This window comes from Anguilla rostrata, chromosome 3 (assembly GCF_018555375.3).
Source record: "Anguilla rostrata isolate EN2019 chromosome 3, ASM1855537v3, whole genome shotgun sequence".
Lineage (NCBI taxonomy): Eukaryota > Metazoa > Chordata > Actinopteri > Anguilliformes > Anguillidae > Anguilla > Anguilla rostrata.
Window position 1 is genome coordinate 2,842,244 of NC_057935.1, and position 27,937 is coordinate 2,870,180.

At 42.4% G+C, this 27,937-nt stretch overlaps 2 protein-coding genes across 14 annotated transcripts; one reads left to right on the forward strand and one right to left on the reverse strand.

The window, feature by feature from the left end:
• Positions 1-1,344: 1,344 nt before the first annotated feature.
• Positions 1,345-27,883, reverse strand: LOC135249834 (C-X-C motif chemokine 9-like). Of its 11 annotated transcripts, XR_010328792.1 has the most exons (7): positions 27,420-27,883; positions 24,844-25,007; positions 3,056-3,099; positions 2,808-2,963; positions 2,267-2,384; positions 1,895-1,978; positions 1,345-1,719 (listed from the first exon to the last, which is right to left on the reverse strand). XR_010328792.1 is itself a non-coding variant. In XM_064325442.1 (6 exons), the coding sequence occupies exons 3-6, from the start codon at positions 2,863-2,865 to the stop codon at positions 1,634-1,636; spliced, it is 273 nt and encodes a 90-aa protein (XP_064181512.1). In that variant the 5' UTR covers positions 2,866-2,963; positions 24,844-25,007; positions 27,420-27,869; the 3' UTR covers positions 1,345-1,633. The 11 variants fall into 11 exon arrangements, 9 of the variants coding, with proteins under 9 accessions (XP_064181512.1, XP_064181514.1, XP_064181510.1 ...); XR_010328793.1 differs by lacking the exon at positions 24,844-25,007 and having other exon boundaries at positions 27,420-27,874; XM_064325442.1 differs by lacking the exon at positions 3,056-3,099 and having other exon boundaries at positions 1,345-1,646; positions 27,420-27,869.
• LOC135249835 (C-X-C motif chemokine 9-like) lies at positions 17,725-19,586 on the forward strand. Of its 3 annotated transcripts, none has more exons than XM_064325449.1 (4): positions 17,725-17,935; positions 18,289-18,406; positions 18,710-18,793; positions 19,018-19,586. In XM_064325449.1, the coding sequence occupies exons 1-4, from the start codon at positions 17,878-17,880 to the stop codon at positions 19,079-19,081; spliced, it is 324 nt and encodes a 107-aa protein (XP_064181519.1). In that variant the 5' UTR covers positions 17,725-17,877; the 3' UTR covers positions 19,082-19,586. The 3 variants fall into 3 exon arrangements, with proteins under 3 accessions (XP_064181519.1, XP_064181520.1, XP_064181521.1); XM_064325450.1 differs by having other exon boundaries at positions 19,021-19,586; XM_064325451.1 differs by having other exon boundaries at positions 17,732-17,935; positions 18,967-19,586.
• Positions 27,884-27,937: the final 54 nt, after the last annotated feature.

A 27,937-nucleotide genomic window follows, 5' to 3' on the forward strand; every position in this document is an offset into this window, starting at 1 on the left:
CTATGTACCCTGGCAAAGAACTTTGATCATAAATGTAGCTGTTCCACAAATGGCCACATGAGGGCACTGTTCGGCATTGCTCAACTTCACTTACGGTTTTTCTCAATTGTTTAAACGCGTTTCCTGCAACTATTGCTCAATTTCTCAAAACTCTACACACAAAGCACAGCAACAGTTAACCTTTTGCCAAAACTACACAAATCTTTTGCACAATGCATTCATGCATTCAAAACCATGTTCTCTCTTCTCAAAACTGACTTTTTCCATCAAAATGATTCACACAGGCCTCATATGAATAGGTCTTATTGAGCATCGATTTCACACTGGTGTGATAAATTTAAAAACACAACCATAAAAATACTGTATATATGTTCTGGCCTCATTAGGTCATGTTACATATTCAAGTGTATAAACTTGTGTAAAAAATTGCTTATTTTTTCCTCCTTTTTTGAAGTTTTATTTTCGAGGGGTCCCAAAATAGGCTGCAATTTTACAGTAAATATAAAGACTGTTGCCATGATGCAATACAGTAAATATATCATTACATTAGTTACAGGCACAGTCTGGGCTGCTTCTAGGTACTTTCCATCAATTTTTGCAAAAACAGTTATGGTCAATTATCAATGAGCCACAATGCTTAATCATACATTAAATACATCATCATCATTATATTATTACAATTATACTGAGATACCTCTTCTTATGTTCACTCTACAGCCAAATGTTTTTAACATCTGTTATAATTTATTGAAATAAAATTCTTGAAATGTATTATCATTTTTGTGATGGAGTTTGCAAACCCCATCAGAACCAGAACCATAGTGTTCATTCTTGGCCAAATAAATCTCCCCCAAAAAGCATTTTTCTTTTTGAGACATCCCGAAAACCATTGGTCAATGACAAATAATGTTTTGTGTGACAGATCTATGTGACCAAAGAACCAAATGCAGGAGGCCACTCCTATATGGCTTAACCCTTCGGTGTGAGATCACAAATATGAGATTAGAGTGTTCTCAGCTGAACACTCTAATGCTGATGTCACAATCACTGATGGTGACTGAAAGCAACAGAGTTCTAGAACGCTGGCTTCGAATTAAAAAAATAAATAAAAAGGAAACATTCCCAAAAAAAAAAAAAAAAAACCTAACTCTATAGAAGACCAGCTGTTGCTTGTGCCAGGCTTCTCACCAGACCAGGCCCTTATTCATGATTGTTATATATTTTATGTGACTTCCTTTCAAAGGTGTGTTTGTTGAATTACACATTAACATTTACATCACTTACAAATTCCTCTGTGATTCGCAGTTCCACAGAAATGAAAAAAGGGACAATGGACACAACACATCAATGTAAAATTATGTAAAGCTGTTTTATTTAAATTCAATTGCATAGTACAGATCACTCACTAGATAGAAGCAAAAAAATACAACAACAATGAAACAAGTAATGACTTTAACATATGTATACACACATACTAAAAGTACACTGTGATAAGACAGAAATGTAGCTTTTTTTTTTTTTTGCAAATGTTTTGGCATGGATATGGAATTTGCCGGAAATTATTCAGGAAGAAGTTCCAGGTGTTGGACTCTTATTGGTCAGTGATGCTGACGTCAGACGGGGGCCCAGAGGTCTACTGACCCCTCCTCGGGAAAAACAGAATTCATGCTTAAAGACAGGGGTGGACAGGGACGGGACGGTGAACTGGTCTGCCGTCACCTGACTGGTTAAAATTATTAACTGAAATGGGCGTGGATTACGTCACATGTTATATTACAGAAATGCAGCGCAATGCCAGCATGGGGTGTTGGGGGAAAAAGAAGACCGGTTATAAAGGATCTTGTCCAGAGACGGGGGGTATTTTGGGAAACCTCCGTGTATGGGCCGCACTTACTTGCTCTGCAGGTGCCTCATCAGCTCCTGGACCTTCTTCACTTTCGGATCCAAGCAGTACTGCATCCCGTTTTTTTGGAAAACGCTGCAAAAACACGGGAATATGGGTTTAAATACGCAGTGAGCAGGAAACGTGGAGAACCGATAAATCATAACAAGGAGATATATATCGCCCACAGTTACAGTAAAATATACAGTTTTATGTCATTTAAATAAGCAGTATAATATTTACTATTATATATTTATCATTAAGATACTATATATATAGTATGTTTATAATGAAAGTAATTATTTACTTATTTAATAACTGGGTGGGCACATGTATGACACCAGCTGATGCTACTGTAAAAACGACCCTGATTAAATGACTCACATAATCTCCATTTTATCGCAGGTGTGGGAAGGGGGGTAGATCTGGATGTCCTGGATGGCCTTGGGGTTCCCGAATCTTTCGCGGGTACGGCGACACACGCACTTTCCATTGGAACCATCTGCAAAGAGAGAGGTCATTTAAAACAACAACAAACAACAAAAACTTTTTTTTAGAAAATCTACCAAAATACCTTGCCATTGTATTAAACGGACAAATAAACTAAAAAAAAAATAACACCACTATTATTTTGTAATGACAAAAACATTTTAAAAACCCTGGTTGTTAATCACTCTACTCATCAGTTTTACTGTGAAGCACGTTAGCCCGATAGCATATCTGTTAAAAAAAAGCAGCACCCAAATGAACGGAATTGCAACGTTAAGAATGCTCTCGCTTCGTTGAGAGTGGGAAGGAACGAGCGCAAAATTACACGAACGATGAAATTATTAAACCGAGCGTCACCTACTACTGAATTGGAACATTAAGAATGCTGGAATGAGTGATGAATAAAATAGAAAGGATTTAAACGAGCGTCACCTACACTGTGCATGAGCCAGGCAGCCGAGGAGGGCGATGACTAGGAGGACTCTGGTGATCATGGTGGGGGTAGAGGGGTCCAGTCTGCTCTTCTGTTTGCAGAGGATGTCTCAGGTGAGCGAGCGAGTGAGGCTGTGGGTGAGTGTGCCAAATAAACAGACTAATAAACAGAGAGAGAGAGAGAGAGAGAGAGAACGAGAGGGAGAGAGGCATCACTAGGAAGTGTTTATTCACACCTTGTTAAGCCCTTACCTTGCCCTCTCACTCTCTCTGGGGGACATTTCCCTCTTTGGAACCTTAAACGAGAGACGAAGCGAATCTCACTCTAAAGAACATTCTAGAACATGCTCCCAAACAACTGCTTTTTGCCTTCCTTTCAAAAAATATCTTTAATACAGAACTACAACTGGTGAACCAGGTTTTAATCATTTATCTGGCCTTCTCTAATGTTGGAGTACTGTTTCCAGTGTAGGATGGCGGTGTTTATTTTTAATACTCATGCTCTGGTGCCATTATTTCCACCTACTGCGGAGTAAAGCGCACTTTGGCTCACTTTGGCCTGCACTTCCTGTTTAAAATAAACCACAAAGACAAAAAAAAAAAAAAAAACGAAATTGAGATGGTGCACACAGTTCCTCTGGCTGTGTACTTTTGTTTCCTGCGAAGATTGTTTGTTTAAATTCTACCGGAAACACTGAACAAACAAACAAACGCTGCCAGGTTAGATGCAATTCAATTTTTCAGAATTCAATTTTTCACACATCCAGAAATATTTCCATAATAATGCATTTTAATTATTTCAGTTATGTTCCTACCACGTAATTACATATTCTTAATCATTGACTGCAAGTAAAAACTTGGAAAGGTTACAAGCAAATGGTTTCTCTGTGAACCAAGATACGACGGTAAAGTTCAAGGAAAGTTTTGAGACCGGAAAACATAGATTTGGATGGTGGTGCAGTGGATACCACTGTCGCCTCAGAGCAAGAAGGTCCCAGGTTCGAGTTGGACTAATAGGGAGAGTCTAAGTTGGCCATAGGTATGGGTGTGTGTGTGGATTGGTGTGTGGGCCCTGCGATGGATTGGCGACCTTGCCAGGGTGTGTTTCGGCATCTAGCCCAATGCATGTTGTGATTGGAAAGGTTTGTTTTTTTCTTTTTTTTTGCAATAAGAAAAAACATAACTTTTGTGAAAGAAAAAGAAAGCGATTTCAGCTTTAATTTTCAGGCCAGCTTCTCAGCCTTCCTGTTGATAACAGCTCCTATTAGCACCTGACTCCATGTTGCTTAAATGTGTCAAATTAGCAGTAACATTCATTTGCTCATTAGCAGTAACTTCACATTAAATGTTTTTTTTCTTCTGTAACATAAATAAACCTGGTTATTTATGAAATAATTCAGTAAATTGATTTAAGGAGCACAATACACACACATACACACACACTCTCTCTCTCTCACGCGCACACAGACTCTCTCTCTCTCACACGCGCGCACACACACACACACACACACACACTCTCTCTCTCTCTCTTTCACGCGCACACAGACAGACACACACACACAGGAAAGGCACCCAGAAAGACATCCCGTAGTCCTTGTTTTTTGGAAATAACCCCCTTGTCTGGGCAGCCCCAGTGAATTATGGTCAAAGTAGAGACGGTCAAAAAGTCACCGGAACATGCAGGTCAATATCAACTTCATTCTTATAGTCTCGACAGTTGTGGTTCATAAAACGATTCCTTTTATTTTGATTTTTTTTAAATGATTCCGTTTGATTCCAAACTCATTCAGAGTGAGACTCAGAGACCTCTTGGTGAGATAGAACTGAGTTTAATCAAACATAACAGACAGGAAGACATAATGAGATTAGAATGTTCTTAGCTGAACACTCTAAAGCCGCTTTTCCACCGCATGGTGCCAGCTGAACTCCACTTGACAGAAGTTATTCAGGAAGAAGTTCCAGGTGTCGCACTCTTATTGGTCAGTGATGCTGACGTCAGACGGGGGCCCAGAGGTCTACTGACCCCTCCTCGGGAGAAACAGAATTCATGCTTAGAGACGGGGGTGGACAGGGACGGGACGGTGAACTGGTCTGCCGTCACCTGATTGGTTAAAATTATTAACTGAAACGGGCGTGGATTACGTCACATGTTATATTACAGAAATGCAGCGCAATGCCAGCATGGGGTGTTGGGAAAAAAAAGACTGGTTATAAAGGATCTTGTCCGGAGATGGGGGGTATTTTGGGAAACCTCCGTGTATGGGCCGCACTTACTTGCTCTGCAGGTGCCTAATCAGCTCCTGGACCTTCTTCACTTTCGGATCCAAGCAGTACTGCATCCCGTTTATTAGGAAAACGCTGCAAAAACACGGGAAGATGGGTTTAAATACGCAGTGAGCAGGAAACGTGGAGAACCGATAAATCATAACAAGGAGATATATATTGCCCACTGTTACAGTAAAATATACAGTTTCATGTCATTTAAATAAGCAGTATAATATTTATATTATATATTTATAATTAAGATACTATATATATAGTGTTTATAATGAAAGTAATTATTTAGTTATGTAGTAACTGGGTGGGCACATGTATGACACCAGCTGATCCTACTGTAAAAACGCCCCTGATTAAATGACTCACACAACTTCCATTTTATCACAGGAGTGGGAAGGGGGGTAGATCTGGATGTCCAGGACGGCCCTGAGGCTCCCGAATTCTTCGCGGGTACGGAGACACACGCACTTTCTCCTGGAATCATCTGGAAAGAGAGAGGTCATTTAAAACAAGAACAAACAACAACAAAAAACAACCTTTTTAAAAAATAATCCTAAATAAATAAATACCTTGTCATTGTATTAAACAGACAAATAAACTAAAAAAAACAAAAAAAACACCAGTATTAACCCTGGTTATAAAATGACCCTGTTGTCAATCACTCTACTCATCATTTTTTCTGTGAAGCACGTTAGCCCGATAGCATATCTGTTAAAAAAAAAAAAAAAAAAAAAGCAGCACCCAAATGAACGGAATTTCAACGTTAAGAATGCTCTCGCTTCGTTGAGAGCGGGAAGGAACGAGCGCAAAATTATACGAACGATGAAATTATTAAACGAGCGTCACCTACTCTGTGCAAGTGCCAGGCAGCCGAGGAGGGCGATGACTAGGAGGACTCTGGTGATCATGGTGGGGGGGGGTCCGGTCTGCTCTTCTTTCTGCGGTGGAGCGAGGTGAGCTCAGGTGAGCGAGTGAGTGAGGCTGTGGGTGAGTGTGCCTAATAAAAAGACTAATAAAAAGAGAGAGAGAGAAAGAAAGAGAGGGAGAGAGAGGGAGCAGAGACAGAGGGGGGAGACGGAGAGAGAGAGAGGGAGACAGAGAGGGGAGAGAGAGAGGGGGAGACAGAGAGAGAGAGAGAGGGAGAGAGAGTTGAATTTTAACCATCCTTTATTTTTCAGTGCAATGGCGAGTTCAAAACCCAATTTTTACACATCACTGACAATAAATTCACTTAAGTGAACAAAAGCAAAGACGACAAAAAATGAAAAATAAAAACCGCCCCCACTCAGTTGCCCTCAGAAAACAGAAGCTCTCCTTCCTCCACTGAGCATACTGCTCCCCTATAGCCCCATACACTCTAGTGTCCTCGTGGCCTTGTAGTACCTGACGTCTACCATGACTCTGGCCTTAATCATGCCCCTGACCATAGCTACCGTATCTTGTGCATCCCCCCGTTCAACCATGGTTTTACGGCTAGGTAAATTGCCATTTTTGCCTACCCCAAAACAAAGTAAATGAGCTGAGACTTCACCCTCTGTCTACAACTGTATGGAAACCCCAGGATAAAAACCTTTTTTGAAAAAGTTTCCCCCATTGACCTAAGCAGTTGACCCAAGAAGGTGTTAGGATACAGAAAGTTTGTGCTGTAGGAGACAGACAGATTTGTGTATTCCAAAACCTCACGTGCATGTGAGAGTCCGCCATTGTTTTACAAAGACAACCAATAAGACACAGTGGTAGAAATTGCAGCCTATAGGGCAACTCTGTATAACAAACAACCAATCAGAGTTCATGCTGTATTCTGCGCACAAATTTGAATATATGTAAATGTAACTGTATAAACTCCACAAACTCTAACAGTTGAATTGAACATTTTTGTGTGAATCCCTGTTGCTGGCTTTCTGTATAATAAATGCTTCCTGATTTTTAAACACTAACTTCGGATCTGCTTCTACCTGGAACGACGGTCACTATTGTTCTTGGCAACATTTCTGGTTACCAACAAAGGCGAACAGAGGCCAAAGTCTCACACATACAGAAAAGCAGTGAAAAACAGTTTTCCTCTCATTGCAGAAAGGACAGTGGTGGGAAACCGACGGGTTCATTACAGAAATGAAACTATTCACTGCAATTATCCCATGCAGCACCCTCCACTGTAAATCCCCAACCCTCTTGGGCAACGGTGGTTTGTATAATGCCTGCCACTGTGGCTTTTCCTCCTCCATTAACCCCAAGTAAGAACTCCATGGTGTGTCTGTGAGAGAAATCAGCTTCTTTTCATTCACCACTTTCACCACCATGTTGTACAGAGTTTTTCCGTGTGCCACGTCCAGGGCCACATTGTCCATACTCCGATGTCCTAACAGGGGACCTTTATGTGCAGAATCAGAGAACCTGGGGGACACCAGGAGCCTAGGGAACGGATCTCCTGTGTTATGCTGGCCTAGGTTAGGTCCACAGTCTCTGAGCAGGTGCTGTTCCACCTCAGTTAGGGCCTGCCTCCAGCCCAGCAGCACCTTGGAGGTATACCGCCCCGACCGCACCCGAAGGCGCGTGCCAAAATCCCCCACCTGGTCCAACTCCCGGCCAGCCGGGCTCGATGGCCAGCGAGTAGAGCATCCCACTCAGTGCGCACCCGTCATATGCCCCTACACACCTTAAAAGGGGCACTCAAACCACCGTTTACCTTCAACACACTCTCAATGTTCTGATACAACACCCTAACCTTGGCAATAAAACCATGGTTGAAATGGAAGGCCTCAAGGGTCTTCCAAAGGTACTGGTGTTACACCCAGTCAAAAGCCTTTTCTTGCTCTAAGAAAATGAGACCAGTGTCAATCCCCAATAGTCCAGAGAGGGCCAAAACATCCCGAACTAAGGCTACATTGTCATTTATCATCCTGCCAGGTACACAGGAGGTTTGGGTCAGCACCAATAACCTGCCCAATCACTTCCTTCAGTCAGTTAGCCAGAGCCTTGGAGAGGAGTTTGTAATCGGTACAGAGCAATGCCACGGGCCGCCAGTTCTTCACCTCCTTAGGGTCACCCTTTTTTGGCAGCAAGTTCACAACCGCCCTCCTGCAGCTCAACGGCAGTGACCTTCCAGCCAAACTGTCACTGAGCACGGATAGCAAGTCTTCACCTACCACCTGCCAGAAGCCCTTGTAAAATTCTACTGGCAGCCCATCAATTCCAGGGGCCTTCCCACTCGCCATGCCCTGAGGTGCTGTGTAGAGTTCCTGCTGAGATAGAAACCCCCCCAGATCCCCACTGGCATGAACGGTTGGAAGCCCGTCATGGAAAGCATTTGCTATCCCTGCCTCCCCTCTATATTCACTCAGGTAAAGCTCTGAAAAGAACTCCACTGCCCTCCGTCGGATTGCAGTAAGCTCTGTGAGCACCTGACCTGTGGCGGATTTCAGACAGTGAATAAACCGACTCTGACCACTTTTCTTCTCTAAGCCAAAGAAAAACTTTGATGGGGCATCCATCTCTGCTACGTTCTGGAACCTTGACAGCACGAGTGCTCCCTGAGCCTGTATGCCCAGCAGGTCAACTAATTACGTTTTTTTGGCTTTGAGAACACCAATTGTTTCTCTTCCTCCAGAGGTCTCCACCAAAGTTTGGAGATCCTCTATTTCGCTCTCCAGAACCTTCATAGACTGGGTGATGTCTCTTGTAACATTTAGAGTGTATTCCAGACACAACTGTTTAATCTGTATTTTACCACAGTCCCACCATTGTTGCAGAGTTGAAAGTATGTCTTCGCTTCTTCCATGTACCCCAAAAAAATTCAAAAACCTCCCTGAAATTAGAGTTGTGTAGGAGTGTATTGTTGAAATGCCAGTAAGCACTCCCAGGCTTGAAAGATTGGATGGAAATGGTCCCTGTCACTAAGCTGTGATCAGAAAAACCCACAGGGGTTATAAAACACTATTTTACTGATACTCAAACACATATATCCTATCCACGCTAGCCATTGTGATTGAATTTCCTCTAGTGTGTGTCCAGGTGTACTGCCTATGCTGTCCATGGACACGCCTCCAGACATCAGACAGCTCATGTGTCTCAATAATTTGACCGATCAATCTGCTGGAAGGTGCATGTGGTTCTGTATGGTTCCTATCCAATGTGTCCTGCGCTGTACAATTAAAATCTCCAGCATACAAGTCATCAGTGTTACATTTCGCTATTATTTCATAAAGCACATTCAGAAAAATCACCCACTCTGGTCCATATGTTGGGACATACACATTAATAAAGGCCATGTTGAAATGATCGAACTTTGCAACCACCTTCAAAAGTCTACCTCTAACCACCTCCTCTACAACATAGGAGAGTGGCGAGAAATACCTTGAAAACAAAATGGCCACCCCTGAGCTATTTGAGCTCTTACGGCTCAGAAAAACCTCACCCTCCCACTCCAGTCAGCCTCATTACCAGTATCACTGTGTGTCTCTTGAGCAAAGGTAACATCAATGTGTTTTTGCTTTAATAACTGGAAAGAAATTCCCCTCTTTCTAAGATCCCTCGCCCCATTCAGGTTAAGTGTTGCTATCTTAGCCTCAGCCATGTATGGTAGAGTGATAAAGAACATATAAAACAGCACTAGAAACACTGAACAGAGAAAGGGGGGAGTTTGCCTATGCCTGAGTATCATCATTTAGCTTGATTTGCTCCTTTGCCTTTGCAAAAACTTTAATACTCTGTAAACCTCAGGACTGGGAAAGGCTGCCTGCCCTTTGATGCTCATGTGAGCCTTTACAGATCTGACAAATAGCCTGAGATCTGGAAAATGTTCATTAATCTGAATGTTCTTTTTATTCTTAGTTGTTTTCAGAAAATTCATCATCTGTTCAATCGTGTAGCCACCTGTAGGCTGCTCAAGTCCACTAGCTGTAGAGGAGTCTGAAAAATACTTGTCCTCGCTAGAGTCTGCAACACTGGAAGTGAGATCCTGTTTCTCCGCTCTCTCAGCTGATGTTTACTTGTCTACTTTTTTGTTTTTGCAATACGTCCTGCTGTACGTTAACTTTTTCTTTTAACTGTTGGTATCTTGCAAACACCCTCATCTTCCTCCTCAGGCCCCCCACCCTCGACTATGGCTGTAACCATGCTATCTGTTTGAGAAGCCCCTTGTTCATTCACCTCCTCTGCCACCTTCTCCCCCCCTTTTCCTACAACCACTTCTGTTGTTTCAGATACAACATTATTAGTATTATCATTACCCCCCTGATCTGAGTTTTTTTGCGCTTCCCCTGCCCCCCAAGAAGACGGGCCAGCAGGCTCATCTGCAGCAGGCTCCCTGTTCGGACAGGATCTGGCTAAATGACCCACACAGTTTCACACAAAGCATCTCAAGCTATCAGAAGTCGCATACACAGTATAATCAAAATTGTCAATCCTAAAATTTAACGACATGGAGAAATTATCCGTATAATCGTTTAGAATCATGTGCACTTGACTTCTGAAAGACATAAGGTGCTTTAAAAGCGGGGACTGAAAACCACCGGAAAGTTTCTTAATCGGGGTAACTATTTTACCATGACGTGACAACGCTTGCGTTAACATTTCATTGGTAACCATAGGCGGCATATTTGACAAAGTAATCCTTCTCGCCGGGTTGACGAGAGGAAGCACCACGGTAAAAGTTTCCTTAACAACAATTCCATGTTCAACTACGGCATTAAAGTAATAATCTCGAAGATTTTCATTAAAATAAATGTCTGTTAAGTTACTACCTATCGCCGAATTAGGTAACACAATGGTTATTGAGCCTATTATTATAGTAATTTATATTATAATAATATTTTATGATTTTATGATTAAAGAACTGTGTCTGTGTAAAGATGTCAAGCTGGAAAACTAAATAAAAGAATACGGCAGTATGGATTAGCATTGTTATTATTTTATTACGCTTCCTCATATGTTCCTTCAGCCTTGATGCCCTTTTTTTTGATGAAATCTCTTTTGTTTTTGTTGTATTCTTCTTGTTCTGATTGTAATTTAACACCCAGCTCAGCTTTATTCTCAAACAGTTTAGCTAGCAAAACCATAAACAACAGGGGTAACATTTTGCAAGGCAGTTGTTTCAAAAATATCAGAACAATCGTTCACGAGAAAGACTGTTTATTGTGCACGAGCCACAGCGAAGGCCTCCGGGCAAAAGTTGGATAAAGAACGTTTGTGGAAATTGATCATCACTAATTCTACCCCAGGTCTGCTATGGCATTTAACCCGGCTCGGCAGTGTAAAGACAGCTTAAGTTAGCATAATGTTAGACAACTAATGAGTATGTACATAACGTTACTTTTATAACAACAATTTTTTATTCAGTAATTCAGTGTTATAGTTGCCAACAGGTGCAAACTGACTGACGCTGGTGAGGTCCAAAAAAAAACACATGCAATTACCGCTTCTCGCCATTGGTACCGCCAAAGAGAACGAAACGGAAATCTTCGAGATTGTAACTTTAACTTTGTCAATGCTGTCGAGAAACACCACGATTCCTTTATTCATTCTTGACGCGAACTTAATACACTCGTGTCCAACCACCTCCGCTATCGCTAATATGCACTACTCTACCGACCACGGCACACGCGGGGTCGGCTTTGATGCCATTTCGCCGAGTGTGCCGCCCACCACCTAGGGGCGCTGGCATACTGACCAGCAAAGCTGGTCGACTTCTTTAAAAAAGCGTTGCCTACCTACTAGTAAACAGTGCTTAGGAACAATATAACAGAGAGAAAACAGTACAAGTCCTGGAAAGTTTGGAAAACTCACCCACAGTCGTTCTCCAGCCACTCTCACTCACCACACCCACTCCCAGCATGCAGCAGCGAGAGAGAGGGAGAGAGAGAGGGAGACAGAAAGAGAGAGACAGAGGACATCCAATTGAAACCCTCCATGCAGAATTCTGTAAACATATCGTGAAATTACATAGAAACACAACAAACAATGCATGCAGGGCAGAATTAGGCCAATACCCATTACTTATCAAAATACAAAAAAGGTCAATCAAATTTTGGAAGCACCTAAAACAAAGTGACCCCCACTCACATCAATACAAAGCCCTGCAATACTAAGAGCTGAGCAAAGCAAACAATCCCCTCACTCAGCTGGTCCTGAGCCTTAGTTCCCCACATACACTAACACACACTAACACCTCACCTGCTCAGGATCAGAACAAAACTACAAACATAATTAGAATAAACCAAATTGAAACACAGCTGAAACAGAATTATATAACCTACTGGGAAACTACAACAAAATCGCAAAGTAAAATGAAATGTTATTTGGCCCTAAAAAGACAGCATGCTGTAGCGAAATACCTGACCACAGTTACTGACAAAACTGAGAACCACCTTGACGAGGTACAGACTCAGCGAGTACCACTTAGCCATAGAAACTGGCAGGCACAGAAAATCATGGTTGCCAGAAGAAAAAAGATTGTGCCAACAATGCAAAGGCAACCAAATTGAAATGGAAAAACACTTCCTAATGGAATGCACAAAATTTGACCAAATTCACCAAAATTCTACCAAAAAAGAATCCAGAAATGTCCCCAATTCAATGATATACCCAATGACGATAGATTACCCTACCTATTAGGAGAAGAAAAAGGTTGCTGCATACTAGCAGCACAATTTGTGTTCTCTTGCCATACCCTGAGGGACAATGTGTGACCACCTCATGCACACATTTCCCTCTTTGGAACCTTAAACGAGAGACGAATCGAATCTCACTCTAAAGAACATTCTGGAACATGCTCCCAAGCAACTGCTTTTTGCCTTCCTTTCAAAAAATATCTTTAATACAGAACTACAACTGGTGAACCAGGTTTTAATCAATCATTTATCTGGCCTTCTCTAATGTTGGAGTACTGTTTCCAGTGTAGGATGGCAGTGTTTATTTTTAATACTCATGCTCTGGTGCCATTATTTGCCATTATCTGGTGCGCACTTTGCACTTCGGCCTGCACTTCCTGTTTAAAATAAACCACAAAGACAAAAAAAAAAAAAAAAAAAACTAAATTGAGATGGTGCACACAGTTCCTCTGGCTGTGTACGTTTGTTTCCTGCGAAGATTGTTCAGCGTTTCTGGTAGAATTTAAAACAAACAAACGCTGCCAGGTTGGATGCAATTCAATTTTTCAGAATTCAATTTTTCACACATCCAGAAATATTTCCATAATAATGCATTTTAATTATTTCAGTTATGTTCCTACCACGTAATTACATATTCTTAATCATTGACTGCAAGTAAAAAATTGGAAAGGTTACAAGCAAATGGTTTCTCTGTGAACCAAGATACGACGGTAAAGTTCAAGGAAAGTTTTGAGACAGGAAAACGTAGATTTGGATGGTGGTGCAGTGGATACCACTGTCGCCTCAGAGCAAGAAGGTCCCAGGTTCGAGTTAGACTAATAGGGAGAGTCTAAATTGGCCATAGGTATGGGTGTGTGTGTGGATTGGTGTGTGGGCCCTGCGATGGATTGGTGACCTGGCCAGGGCGTGTTTCAGCATCTAGCCCAATGCATGTTGTGATTGGAAAGGTTTGTTTTTTTCTTTTTTTTTGCAATAAGAAAAAACATAACTTTTGTGAAAGAAAAAGAAAGCGATTTCAGCTTTAATTTTCAGGCCAGCTTCTCAGCCTTCCTGTTGATAACAGCTCCTATTAGCACCTGACTCCATGTTGCTTAAATGTGTCAAATTAGCAGTAACATTCATTTGCTCATTAGCAGTAACTTCACATTAAATGTTTTTTTTTTCTTCTGTAACATAAATAAACCTGGTTATTTATGAAATAATGCAGTACTTTTTAGATAACTTAATTGACTTAAGGAGCACAATACACACACACACACACACACACACACACAGGAAAGGCACCCAGAAAGACATCCTGTAGTCCTTGTTTTTGGGAAATACCCCCCTTGTCTGGGCAGCCCCAGTGAATTATGGTCAAAGTAGAGACGGTCAAAAGTCACCAAAACATGCAGGTCAATGTCAACTTCATTCTTATAGTTTCGACAGTTGTGGTTCATAAAACGATTCCTTTTATTTTGATTTTTTTTTAAATGATTCCTTTTGATTCCAAACTCATCCAGAGTGAGACCCAGAGACCTCTTGGTGAGATAGAACTGAGTTTAATCAAACTTGTCAGACAGGAAGACATAAACAACCATGAAATCGTAAATCATATAAAGGCTGTATGTCATGTGACCCAAAGACCGTCAAGCAGGAAGTGTGTTCTCTGAAAACAAGTTGTGTAAAATTGATCTTTGGCGATGAAAAGTGGGGGGGCGGGGGCCCACACCAATATTCTTCCAGAATTCCTAGCAACAGCCCTGTCAATTCATTATTATTTCTGATTTCTTCTATAATTTTCCACTTCACCGACGCTCCCTTTCCCCAGTTTTATTTTATAGTATTTTTGTCCATTTGTACTGACTCAATTTCAATCCCCCGACCCCAGACTGCCCTCCCCCCCTCCCCCTTCCTCCCCACCCCAGACCACAGGGCTTTACCTGGAGATGACCTCATTCTCTATGTGGCCAGTTTCACACTCGCTGGTTTGTTCTCGGCAGTTTGGAAACAACACGTGAAAGTGCGGTTTCACCCTGCCAGAGTGAGACCACTATGATCTCCAGGTTCCGAAAAATACAGCTTCCCAACTCTGGTCTCAAGGGGCCTCTTGGAGGCAGTGTTTGATTACGGTGTTATTAGGTACTTAAGTTATCAACTGAAATAACAGCCGACTTGTCTCGTCTGGTTTTGTGACTTTCCTGGTCTCTGTTTCTCAGGACAGAACCAAATGCAGACTCTCAAAAAGGTCTCACTAAGATCACTGTGCATCCTTGGACATCCACACTCCAGTTCTCATGTTCAGCACCTCAACACTGAGACTTAACTCAGCAATGATACTCAACACCTCGCTCAACACCGGTGGCAAACACTTGAAAACTAATAACCAGAATCAAATGAGTCAATTCCATTTCAGTTGAAGGAAATGAACTGAGATGCAATTAACTTTTTAAAGTGTGAGGTCACAAATATGTGACTAGAGTGCTCTAGCGAACATTCTGTTGCTGATGTCACAAGCACTGCTGGTAACTGAAAGCGACGGAGTTCTAGAACACTGGCTTCGAATTTTGAAAAAAATATTCCAAAAAAACCTGCTCTTCAGTGGGTTAATGAATTGACAAATAGCCATAATGTGTAGATGTAGATTTTTAAATTAATCGACTGAATTTCAAGTTAATTTCTAGAATCTGGGGAATTGTAAGGGATTTGGCCTCATCCCTGATGTTGACACCCTGCTCTAACAGTGAATTTCTTAATCAGGAGGAGTTTTCCGTTCATCACTATAAAGGTGAACGTGGTTCTGAAACACAGAGGATCTTATAGAGCTGCAGTCACAGCGATGACCTTCTTCTCAATCAGTCGCTGAACGTTTTCAAAGGTCACAGTAGGCCACCGAGATGCTCGGTTTCACCCAATCCGCCTGGAAATGTTGCTGATGTCAAGATCCTAAATTTAGCAAAATTCGTCAACCCTGAAAAACCCCGTAGGAGGAAGCGTGCAAGTTTTCCTTGAACCTGCAGCCAGGTTGTTTCGAGCCTCTGCAGGACAGGTAGCGGAGGAGGTGCGGGGTAAACCACGGATTGGGCCCCGCCCCTGAGAGGTGCTGAGTGACGGAAAGGCCCTGTGGCCCCTGGGCGAAGTGTACCAGCCCTGCTCAACTCCCCAACGCGCCTGAACAAACTGACCTGTACACTCTCACGAGTCCACCACACACACACACACACACACACACTCACGAGTCCACACACACACACTCGCGCGCGCGCACACACACACACATGCACACACAAGTACTCACAGTGATGCGAGAATATGCATACACATGCTTACTCATAGTCAGAAACACACACATGCATTCACACTTGCATTCTCATAAATCGCAACCATACAATGACGAGCAAGCATAATCAAATATTAACAGGCACACAAGCAAGCACATGCATAAACACACACACACACACACACACACACACACACAAAGAACTGCAACCCCTCTATCAATCTACGTGCTTAGTTACCTGACTGACAATTAGCGGCAAAAAGATACTACAGCTTTTATCTATTTAAACAGAGTGTTGTGTGTGAAAAGGTAAGCAGATTATCAGAGGTGGACAAAAAGAAACCCCTCAAAACTTCCCATTACTACAGAGAAATGATACATTCATAGGGATACAGTCATACCCAGAGTTTGCATACGATATGCCACTCTCTCGGTATCAATTCCTAAACCTTGCAGCGCACTGTGTAGACCAGCTATAGTTTTGTGACTTTTTTGCTAACTCTAACGCTAACCCAACACGGATACATTTAGGCAATTCATTCAAACACACAGTTGGCATGTTATACAGTACGTGTGTGCAGTCCTGCTCTGGATAAATAGGACATGGGAACAGCCGCAATCTGATGATGTCATTAAGGAAAGACATCCATGTGATATTTTACGGACTTCTCAGTCTGGTTCAGGATGGGATACGCTGACACTGACTCCGCAATAGGTTACGGAGACAATATTTATATGGTTATTCGATGCCCTGTGCATGCTCATAGCTGTCCCAAACATACCGTAGCTCTCTACACTGAACATGGGCTTCATACACAGGAGGTTGCTGGCTCAGTCCCTACAAAGTCCACAACAAATGTTCCGTGATGTGGGTCTTGAAAGTGACTATTTACTCTCAGAGATTTGTCTCAGAGACCCTGTTTAATCAATGTAGAATAAAATGAATAAAGCATAATCAAACCAGCATCAGACAGGATCTGTTTTTTTTTTTTTTTACATTAGTAATAATGATATAAGTAATAAATAAGACCATTTCTGACTGCTACAAGGTGATGACCAAATAGTTTTTTTCCACAGGTATGTGGTTTAGTTTTTTTTTTTGTGACCTACTTTCCTTTCATATACAGGTCCATAATTTCTAAGGGCATGTATCATGTTTAAGACGAAACTGTTTAATGCAATGATTGTATTAGTTTCATGATGACTTGCTTTATTATGATTCTTGCTGTCATAATTTGACCTCTTATTCATTAAATTTGACTGCCTGCCCTCATGAATTTAAGTTCAGAGAACAAAGGTTCTTGGAACAACCACAAAACAACACAATACTTTGACATATTGTCTCTTTGGCAAGCCACTAGTATACACTCTGAAGCATCCTGATGAAGTTAAGATATGCACAGCATCATCACATGTACTTTGAAGTTTTACTTTCTAGACTTTGTGCTGTGGTTATAGTACTTGACTGAAGCCAGTAAATTGTAAGCTAGGATGTATCTTTGAGGTTTCATTTCTAGACTTGTGCGTTATCTGTATCTTGACTGAGCAGTAAATTTAAGCTAGGATGTATCTTTGAGGTTACATTAGACTTTTGTGCTGTGGTTATACTGTATACTTTGACTGAAGCCAGGTAAATTTGTAAAGCTAGGGGATGTAAGGGGGCTGCATTTTCTAGAGTGTTCTCTAGAATGTGATCTGGGTTTTAAGTTTCCAGAGAGGGGAATTCCCCCCAGAGAGAGAGTGAGAGAGAGCGCTAGGTAAGCGCTTATCAAGGTGTATATAAAGGGTCCCTAGAGATGCAAACAGCACCTCCTCTCACTCTCTCTCTCTCTCGCTGTTTATTCGTTTGACACGCTCACCCCAACGCCTCACTCGCTCTCTCAGCTCAGACATCCACCGCAGAAAGAAGAGCAGACCGGACCCCCTCCACCATGATCACCAGAGTCCTCCTAGTCATCGCCCTCCTCGGCTGCCTGGCACTTGCACAGAGTAGGTGACGCTCGGTTTGATAATTTCATCGTTCGTATAATTTTGCGCTCGTTCCTTCCCGCTCTCAACGAAGCGAGAGCATTCTTAACGTTGAAATTCCGTTCATTTGGGTGCTGCTTTTTTTAATTTTTTTTTTTTTTTAACAGATATGCTATCGGGCTAACGTGCTTCACAGAAAAACTGAAGAGTAGAGTGATTAACAACCAGGGTTTTAAAAATGTTTTTGTCTTTACAAAATAATAGTGGTGTTATTTTTTTTAGTTTATTTGTCTGTTTAATACAATGGCAATATTTTTTTTTAAAAGTTTTTTTTTGTTGTTTGTTGTTGTTTTAAATGACCTCTCTCTTTCCAGACCGTCCCAGCGGAAATTGCGTGTGTCGCCGTACCCGCGAAGGATTCGGGAACCCCAAGGCCATCCAGGACATCCAGATCTACCCCTCTTCCCACTCCTGTGATAAAATGGAGATTGTGTAAGTCATTTAATCAGGGCCATTTTTACAGTAGCATCAGCTGGTGTCATACATGTGCCCACCCAGTTACTAAATAACTAAATAATTACATTCATTATAAACATACTAACTATATATATATATATTTATATATATCTTAATTATAAATATATAATAGTAAATATTATACTGCTTATTTAAATGACATAAAACTGTATATTTTACTGTAACTGTGGGCAATATATATCTCCTTGCTATGATTTATCGGTTTTCCACGTTTCCTGCTCACTGCGTATTTAAACCCATATTCCCGTGTTTTTGCAGCGTTTTACAAAAAAACGGGATGCAGTACTGCTTGGATCCGAAAATGCAGAAGGTCCAGCAGCTGATTAAGCACCTGCTGAACAAGTAAGTGCGGCCCATACACGGAGGCTTCCCAAAATACCCCCCGTCTCTGGACAAGATCCTTTATAACCCGTCTTCTTTTTCCCAAAACCCCATGCTGGCATTGCGCTGCATTTCTGTAATATAACATGTGACGTAATCCACGCCTGTTTCAGTTAATAATTTTAACCAATCAGGTGACGGCAGACCAGTTCACCGTCCCGTCCCTGTCCACCCCCGTCTTTAAGCAGAAATCCCGGGCCAACTGCTTCCCCCGAGGACGGCTCAGCGGACGACCAGGGCCCCGTCTGACGTCATCACTCACAAATAAGACTTCAGCACTCAGAGCTTCCTCCTGAATAACTTCTGGCAAATTCCATATCCAAGCTAAGACCTTTGCAAAAAAAAAAAATGCTACATTCCTGTCCTTTCACAGTGTACTTTTATAGTTTGTGTGCGTATATATATATATATGTTAAAAGGGGTGGCACGGTGGTGCAGTGGGTAGCAATGTCATCTCACAGCAAGGAGGTCCAGGGTATGAGGGTGGGAATAGAGTGTGAATGCTGTGTGTGCCCTGCGATAGATTGGCGGCCTGTCCAGAGTGTGTTCTGGCTTCTTGCCCAATGCATGCTGGGATAGGCTCCAGCATCTCCTGTGACCCTGCCCAGGATAAGCGGGTATATATATAGTTAATGGATGGATATGTTAAAATCATTACTCGTTGTAGTTGTTGTTGTGCTTTATGCTTCTATCTAATGAGAGATATCTGTAATCTGCGACTGAATTTAAATAAAAAAAAATTGGTAAAATCTGATCAATGCGTCATGTCCATTATCCATTGTTCCATTTCTGTGGTGATTTTGCAGGTCTTTAACAGAAACAATGAACACAATGCAAACGGCAACTTACATTTCCTAAAAAAATTTGTTTCGGCACTTACCAAAAACATATTTGTACTCTAAATGTAGAAGTCCTCCCTGCACACCGGGTGGTAATTAGCAGTCCAATGAGACATGCAGCCGTTGACTGAGGTGTAGCTTTGTCAGGTTTGAAAAACCTGAAAAAAAAGGTGAAAACCTTCAGGATGGTGGATCTCCAGGAACACGATTGGGCAGCCCTCAGCCCTGTCCTACTAAGTCTTCATGCTATACTCCACCCTCGGTATACTACAGACTATACTATATCCAGCACTTTGAGATACTGCTTGAAAAGTGCTTTATAAATAAAACTTATAATAATAAAAATAATAATAATAATAATAATATTCAGTGTACTATTCTCTCCTGCTTAGACTTGCACATTCCATGACAGATTACTGCCCCGTTTAGACAAGGAACAGTAGCACACATTTATGACACCCACTATGCACCACTGTGACTGAGACCTTGCTCTCCACTTTTGCACCTGTGGTCTCGTGTAGGTAGGTTTTTTTTTTTTGTGAGTGAAAAAAGCCACGCATTTGTGACCGAGCGCGAGCGCCGATCTGACTGTTTACAGCTCTGCTGCCTGGAAGCCTGAACAGGCCGGTTTCGCGATGAGAGAAAGAGAAAAAAGAAAAGAATAACAGTCAGCCACAGAACTTCTCGGGGCTCGGGCTGAGATCTCAGGCGCGCTGCGATTGGTCGGTCTCCCCCGTCCTGTGTATCGCAGAGGAGAGAGAGAGGTGGCGGCGGTGAGCTCGGCGGGGTCTGGCCACACAAGGCCTGCACTTTGCACATTCATTTCACACAGGTACACTGCGCTATTATTCACCGCACACACGCACGTGTATATGCACACACACGTGTGCACATGTGTGTACAAACACAAGCATACACACACACACACGCGTATACACGTGCACACAAACACAAGCATACACACACACACACACACACAAACATACACGTGCACATAAATGCATGCAGACACTCACACGCACATGTGTGTATGCACATGCAGATGCACACACACACACACGCGCACACAAATGCATGCAGACACACACACACATGCACGTGAGCACATGTGCGTACAAACAAGCATACACACACGCGTATACACGTGCACACAAACAAGCATACACACACGTGCACACAAATGCATGCAGACACTCACACACACACACGTGTATACACGTGCACACAAACACAAGCATACACACACACAAACATACACGTGCACATAAATGCATGCAGACACTCACACGCACATGTGTGTATGCACATGCAGATGCACACACACACACACGCGCACACAAATGCATGCAGACACTCACACACACACGTGTGTATACACATGCACACAAACATACACACACACACACACGTGTATACACGTGCACACAAACACAAGCGTACACACACACACACACACAAACATACACGTGCACACAAATGCATGCAGACACTCACACGCACACGTGTGTATGCACATGCAGATGCGCGTGCGCGCACACACACACACACACAGCGCCCTCCATAACGTTTGGAACGAAGACAGTCTTTTTTCTTGATTTGGCTCTGTACTCCACTATTTGATTTGTAATCAATGTAAACAATTCACACGGTTCAAAGTACAGATTCTCAGCTTTTATCAAAGGGTATTTTTAAAAAAATACATTTTGGTTTCACATGTAGAAATGACAGCACTTTTTTGAAATAGCCCCTCCATTTAATTATATAAGACTAGAAGTAGGTAATTCAGCCAGTAAATTCAGAAGCTGGACTTTTCACATTAGTCCATCCGTTCTGGGTTTCTAAATTTCACAGCCCAAGTCTGGCTTGGTAGAGAGATGATCCCATATCTCAAAGGGGCTTCCTGGTAAATAAAGGTAAAGTGAATTTTAAAAATAAAACAAAACAAATACAACATGATTTGCATATGATTTACCCATAGACGCGCGTCACCTCCCCCCTCCCCCCTCCCCCCTCCCAATCTCCCTCTCTGCAATCTCAGTAGTAAAAGATGAGTTCACTCAAAGCTCTGCTGTTGGGAGACCAGGCAGAAAGCTTCTGGGCAGGGAGAGAGTAGGAAGGTTGATATTTACAATAACCTTCCTCCTTCTTGTGGGCGCAAACCTGCAAGCCACAGAAGTATTTCTCTCGCAAGTTTCCCTTTTGAGACGGAGAGGAAACATCGCAGTGGGAAGTGACACTTCTCGACCTGTCAAAGCCACCGAAATGGTGCACAACTTCGATCTACTCGTCATAGATTGACTTCTGGGACAGAGGTCAACCTATACCTCTTTTCGAGTAGTTATTTCTAATTTCATCTTTACCATTTTTGCGTGTTAGCTCACCTCTGTCATCTTGCGATCTTGCTTTTTGCACAAAATGTATAATAAATAAATAAATAAATAAATAAAAAAAACCACAATAAAACCACAACCAGCTTTCTTTAGGAGTAAGTCAATAGAATATTTGATTCGATAAAACGTATGGGCCCAATTTTTTTTCCCATCTGAAGGGATTTTCTGGTGTTATACAAATCAATGGATGATTTTCTATCAAGACCTTGATAAGCAGACATAAGTAGTAGTTGTTGTAGTGCTGGGCTAAAACAAACACCCGCAGCCACGCCCGCCCTTTTCGGATAAGGTCGGACACCCCAGCTCTAGAGGGCCAATCGGTTTCAGGATTTTTTTTTTTTTTTTTTTTAAACCAACTTCTACTCTTAATCGTTGAATTAGCTCAATCCTAATTGTGACTGTATTAACCTCTTAGCGCAAAGCCCCTAGTGGTCGGCACGCCGGCGGGCCGAGGTTGCTGAACTCAGACATTTAGCGCTACTGCAACCAAAGTGTGAATTAAAAACAGAAACGCGTTGTTTTAGTTTCATTAGTAGATGGCACATGACATCTGAATACGGAGTTTCGCAGCGCCACCATTGTCGCTCTGGTTGTTCATTTAACACGCCCCCCCTCCCTGCAGTCTCGTCTACAACTACACCCCCCACCCATGACATAGACAGTATTGCCCATTATCTGGGCATTCATAAAAATATTCTTTCACCACTCAAAAAATCGTATTCCGTCATAGAAATAAGATAAACCCCACATTAGCCCTAAGATATGCCAATACAGCAGTGAAAACTTAATTTAAAAAAAACAAAAAAAAAAAAAAAAAACAATAAAACAATGACCAACTTTCAGAATTTAGGAGCAAATCAATAGAATATTTGATTTGATAAAACATATGGGCCCAAAACTCCCCCCCCCCCCATCTCATTTCCATCACACGGGACTTCCAGGTGTTATACAAATCACCCAACAGATGATCTTAAATCAAGACCTTGATAAGTAGACTCAGTTGGTTTAGTGCTTGGCTAAAACAGGGCATCCCTGCTCTAGAGGGCCAATCCATTACCGGTTTTTTTTTTTAACCAACTTCTGCTCTTAATTGTTGAATTAGCTTAATCCTAATCATGACCGTATTAGTTATTCTTACAGACAACCGCAAGTCCCTCCGTGCTACGCAGACCAATATTATTCACAAATCATCAGTAATTTGTGGTTTTAAAAAAATGAATATTGAGGCACAGAGTGTCCTATCTGCAAAAAATCAACAACCGTCGCCGTGGTTTATAGGTTCTTGCCGGCTCTGAAACGGGAACCACAAAAAAGTACAGGCGTCAGGCTTTTCCTCGCGCTTACGAAACTTCTCCAGCCGAAGCAGAGACACACACTCCGCTAAAGATCCCAGAAACGAGCAAAGAGGGGAACAAACTGACACGGAGTTCAGGGCAAGTGCAGGCGACAGAAACTTTCCCCTGTTCCGTAGCACCACCGTAGCTAGCGTGTGCTAGCGTTTCACTAGCTGCAAAGAGAACCACCATTTTGGGTTTCGCTGAGGCGCACACACACAGGCACGTGTGCACACACACACGCGCGCAAACAGTGGAACACCGGGCTGTTATGGCCCTCCTATTCTTTACATTCTGAGATGTACTATCTTTTTATTAGCAGCAATGAGAACCACCATTTCGGGTTTCACTGAGGCACACGCACACAAGGACGCACATGCACACACACGCACGCACGCACCCACCCACGAACACACGCACGCACACACGCACCAGGCAGTTATGGGCCTCCTGTTCTTTACATTCTGAGATGTACTATCTTTTTATTAGCAGCAATGAGAACCACCATTTTGGGTTTCACTGAGGCACACACACACGCACAGGCGTTAGCCCCTTTACATTCGTGTACTATCTAGCATGACCACCATTGTTTCATGAGCACACACACACACACACACACACACCAGGCAGTTATGGGCCTCCTGTGTGTATGAGGCTAACAGGTTGTTCAGTGAGCCTGCTCTTAAGCAGCTGGAAGGCTGCCAACAAGTCTTCCCACAGTTCAAGCGACTTCAGAGAACACTGCATGTTTTGTGGTCGCGATCTGAGAGATAATGTGACCAGAACGGTAAATATCTCACAATACATGAAGATATAACGTCAGATAATGACTCGAAACCGCTCTTTCTGTCTGCTGTACCAAGAGACCGTTATCTCTCCGCCACATTCTGCAATGTCAGGTGATACAAAATAGGTATTAAAGACAAACACTTTAAAGGCAGTGGTTTTAAAGTAAAGTACGCTAACCTAAATTAACATAATTGTACAACTTGAGGAAATTGTGGAATCCCCTAAAGTGCTCTCACGAGCACAGAAATAACCGAAAGTAGTATATGTTTCAAAATGATAAATCCAACCTAAAAAAAGAAAGTCAGGACTTGGAAATTGGCATTTTTTAAAAAACGAAAACTTTAAGAACGTTTCCGCCAGAAAACAAACTACTTCCCCCTTTTGCAAAATCATGAACTACATACCGAAAACGTCCCCAACACGTGGTTTGTTGAGGGAAATTACACCACAAACACTTTCTGGGATCTGTTTTCGAGTGGAAAGAATCATCATACAAATTGCACGAGAGTGTAGCAACCCATATAATGCACTTCATTAACGTTATCATATCGTCCTCATTAATTAAAATCGATATGTGAATTATGTTGTGGCGTAGTTAATAAATAAATAAATGAATGCTTCTTTCTGCTCAACTGTGGCAGATGATTTTGTGAACTCACCCCCTTGCTCTCCACCACACACAGGAAGGAAGTTGCCCGCTCTCGCGCATCGCATTTTCGATGCTAACCACCGCGCTACATAAACCTTGCACAGGCGTCGAGAACATCGTCCACCCGAATGACCGCCTGTGTCCTTCCGGTTTCAAACCTCAACTCCCATGCAGCTACAGGAAAGACAAAACAAAATGAACGAAAGACGCGTCAAAAACGACTTGCCTTTTAGTAACCGTGCAACACGACGACTCAGATTAAGGCACACAATAATAAATACAGATATGTCTACTGACACATGGGTGGACGTCGTAACAATAATGAAATATGCCAAATGCTGATCAAGATCTCAGTCTGATATTTACTGTATTCCGGCTTCAGTGAATACGATTTTAATCTCTTATATCAATCCAGTTCAGTGTTGCTGCAGTGACCTTGTGTTAACATGACTTGCCATTTAGCTGTCAGTTCGTTTAGATGTCAGTTTGGCGCTGTGGCAGCTGGAAACGTAGATATGGTTTTAGTTGGCCTATATTATTTCTGTTCATCTGGGTCACATAAACAAACTAGTAATTCATACTGCCATTCATTTTTATTGAGTTTACAGTATGTTGTTGTTCAGCATTACCCCCAAATTGGCAATTAAGAATTTTTTTAAGCTTAATTGAGACAGCCACACCAAATGTGTCCATGGGACTGACACTTAAAGCACCATGTAGGCTATTTCTTTCGCATACAGGAATGAAAACGAGCTGTTCTGAAGCCAGAATAACAATATAATGTATCCTCTTTATGTCCCCTCTGATGTACTGTACGGGTCCAGCTGCAACATCCTCCATGTGCCCCATTAAAGCACACGCGAGCGAGAGACAGGTCACGGCAGTGGACCGTACACGGCTCAGCCCCCCCGTCGATTAAGAGACGAGGGAAAGCTTTGTCGTTTTCGGTATTCGAAGCTCGCGATGAAGCCCGACTTAACTGACTCACGAGAACGTCGTTTACATTACGCTTGTTAGCACGAGCTCTTACTGTGACCACAGCGGCGCGATGGAAAAAAAAAAACGGTGGAGTCCATTCGAATGGAATTTAATTCCTATCTGTGATACAGGTTATCAGTGTGTGTGGGTGGATGTGTGTGTACGTTAAGGTGTGTGTGTACCTCTGTGTGGATGGGTATGTGTGTGAGAGTGTAGGTGTGTGCACGTGTGTGTGTGTACCTGTGTGTGGATAGGTATGTGTGTGAGTGTAGGTGTGTGCCTATTTGTGTGAGTGTAAGTGTGTGTGTGTGTGTAGATTAGTATGTGTGTGAGAGTGTAGGTGTGTGCCTATTTGTGTGAGTGTAAGTGTGTGCACGTGTGTGTGTGTGTGTGTGTGTGTGTGTGTAGATGGGTATGTATTGCTAATGGAACACAGTGTATTTCTGTCCTGTGTTCCTGACAGAGAAAGGAAGGGGTTAGGGGGTTTCAGTGACGCGGCGTATTTGAGCTGACAACCACACACGCATCTACCCACCCACACTGACAAACACTTACGCCAACTTCCCCCCCTCAACACAGACACACACACACTCACCCCCACGTATATGCAGACCCTGTTATTTTTTTTCCTTTTCTAATAAAAACACCTCCATTTAGCCTTAGTGGCCTAATAGCGTTTTTATTTTTAAACAAAATGATGTTATTGCCAAATGCGAACTGGCGCCGGGTAGAAGTAAATTTTAGTAGACTGATGACAACATGTACTACAGCATAACACAGGGTAATTTATTGGCGTAAATGTTCCAGATTATTATCTGCACAGAAACCACATAAGAGGTAAATTTAAAAGGCTTACAAGAGAGGACAGTCGATTTATCATTTCTATCATGTTCTTCAAGATAATGTTCTGCAATAATCTCAGGTCAGATTTTAATAAAAATAATAATAATAATAAATTATTATTATTATTATTATATATTATTATAACATAAAACAAACCTGTTGTGAAAGCCACAGAAAATTATGGGGAATGCACAGACGATGAGAAAATCGAAGTTATAAGTATGAGAAAAATTTTTTTGTTGATGGCTCACAGAATTACAATTTTGGGCAATCTCACTATGTTGGTGAAAGATCCCCTTTTCCCTCTCCAGTTCTTGTTTAAACGCTCTCTCTTCTCCCTATTGAACACAGGTTCATCGTTTTGCTGCCTTCTGGAGGCCAACCAGCAGAATACACCACTAGAAAAGGGGAAGGGGCACATTATTAACGAAATGTTTATGTTTTCTCACTAGACGAAGGCGACTCTTATGATTGGCTGTGGACCGTCTGCGCACAAACTGAGCGACTGCGCAGGTTAGCTTCACTTCTGGGTGAAAACAACTGAATTGGTCTGTAAATGTGAATGGGCCTACTAAATTGTTAGAAAAAAAAAAAAAAACCGAAAATATATCGATAACATAATATACAATAGGTTCCATTAGTGTTTTTACGTTCGCTTTCCGTATCCGTCAAACACAACGGTAAACAAGCGCACGTTCACTTTTTAGCGTTTGAGGCACAGGTGTAGTCACGTTAAACGTCCGCACGGAGACGGATAGCTCCTACCTGCCGCGCCTCCATTTTGCCGGGCGTCATCCGCGTGTTTGTTTTCCCACGGCGCTGACCTGCGCTCCCCTCCGCAGATCTCACGTTCCGCCTGGCTCCTCCGCGGAATCCTGGCCGCTGTTTCTATAGCAACGGGAGGACCCCCGCATCTTTGACACACGAACAGCAGCGGGGGGAGGAGGGGAATTTTAAAGGACTTTCGCGGAGCGTTCAGCCCCAGGAACGCCGAACGACGAGCCTAACACGGCGATACACTAGATCGGGAAAGTACCGGGGTCATAAAGTCCTGCCAGGTGTTTCTTCCATCTAAAGACTCAGCCAGCTGATTCCACTGACTACTTCTACCCCCTGCACTGATTAGCAAATCCAGGCGATTGGAACTAAAAATACCAGGGACTGGACTTTTCCTCTCTGAACCTGGATTTTCCACCTCTGCAATCCGCGCTCCTGTGACAAAGGTGTGGTTGAAGAAGGACCGCAAGGCCACACCTGAGTTTGTGACCGCGGCACTCTCAGGC

Coding starts and splice junctions, on each gene's coding strand:
- LOC135249834 (XM_064325444.1), bottom strand. CDS start 2,865: ATGATCACCAGAGTCCTCCTAGTCATCGCCCTCCTCGGCTGCCTGGCT. Junction 2,385..2,807: donor CTGCCTGGCTCATGCACAGT/GTAGGTGACGCT, acceptor CTCTCTTTGCAG/ATGGTTCCAATGGAAAGTGC. Junction 1,979..2,266: donor TGCGATAAAATGGAGATTAT/GTGAGTCATTTA, acceptor GTGTTTTTGCAG/CGTTTTCCAAAAAAACGGGA.
- LOC135249835 (XM_064325449.1), top strand. CDS start 17,878: ATGATCACCAGAGTCCTCCTAGTCATCGCCCTCCTCGGCTGCCTGGCA. Junction 17,936..18,288: donor CTGCCTGGCACTTGCACAGA/GTAGGTGACGCT, acceptor CTCTCTTTCCAG/ACCGTCCCAGCGGAAATTGC. Junction 18,407..18,709: donor TGTGATAAAATGGAGATTGT/GTAAGTCATTTA, acceptor GTGTTTTTGCAG/CGTTTTACAAAAAAACGGGA.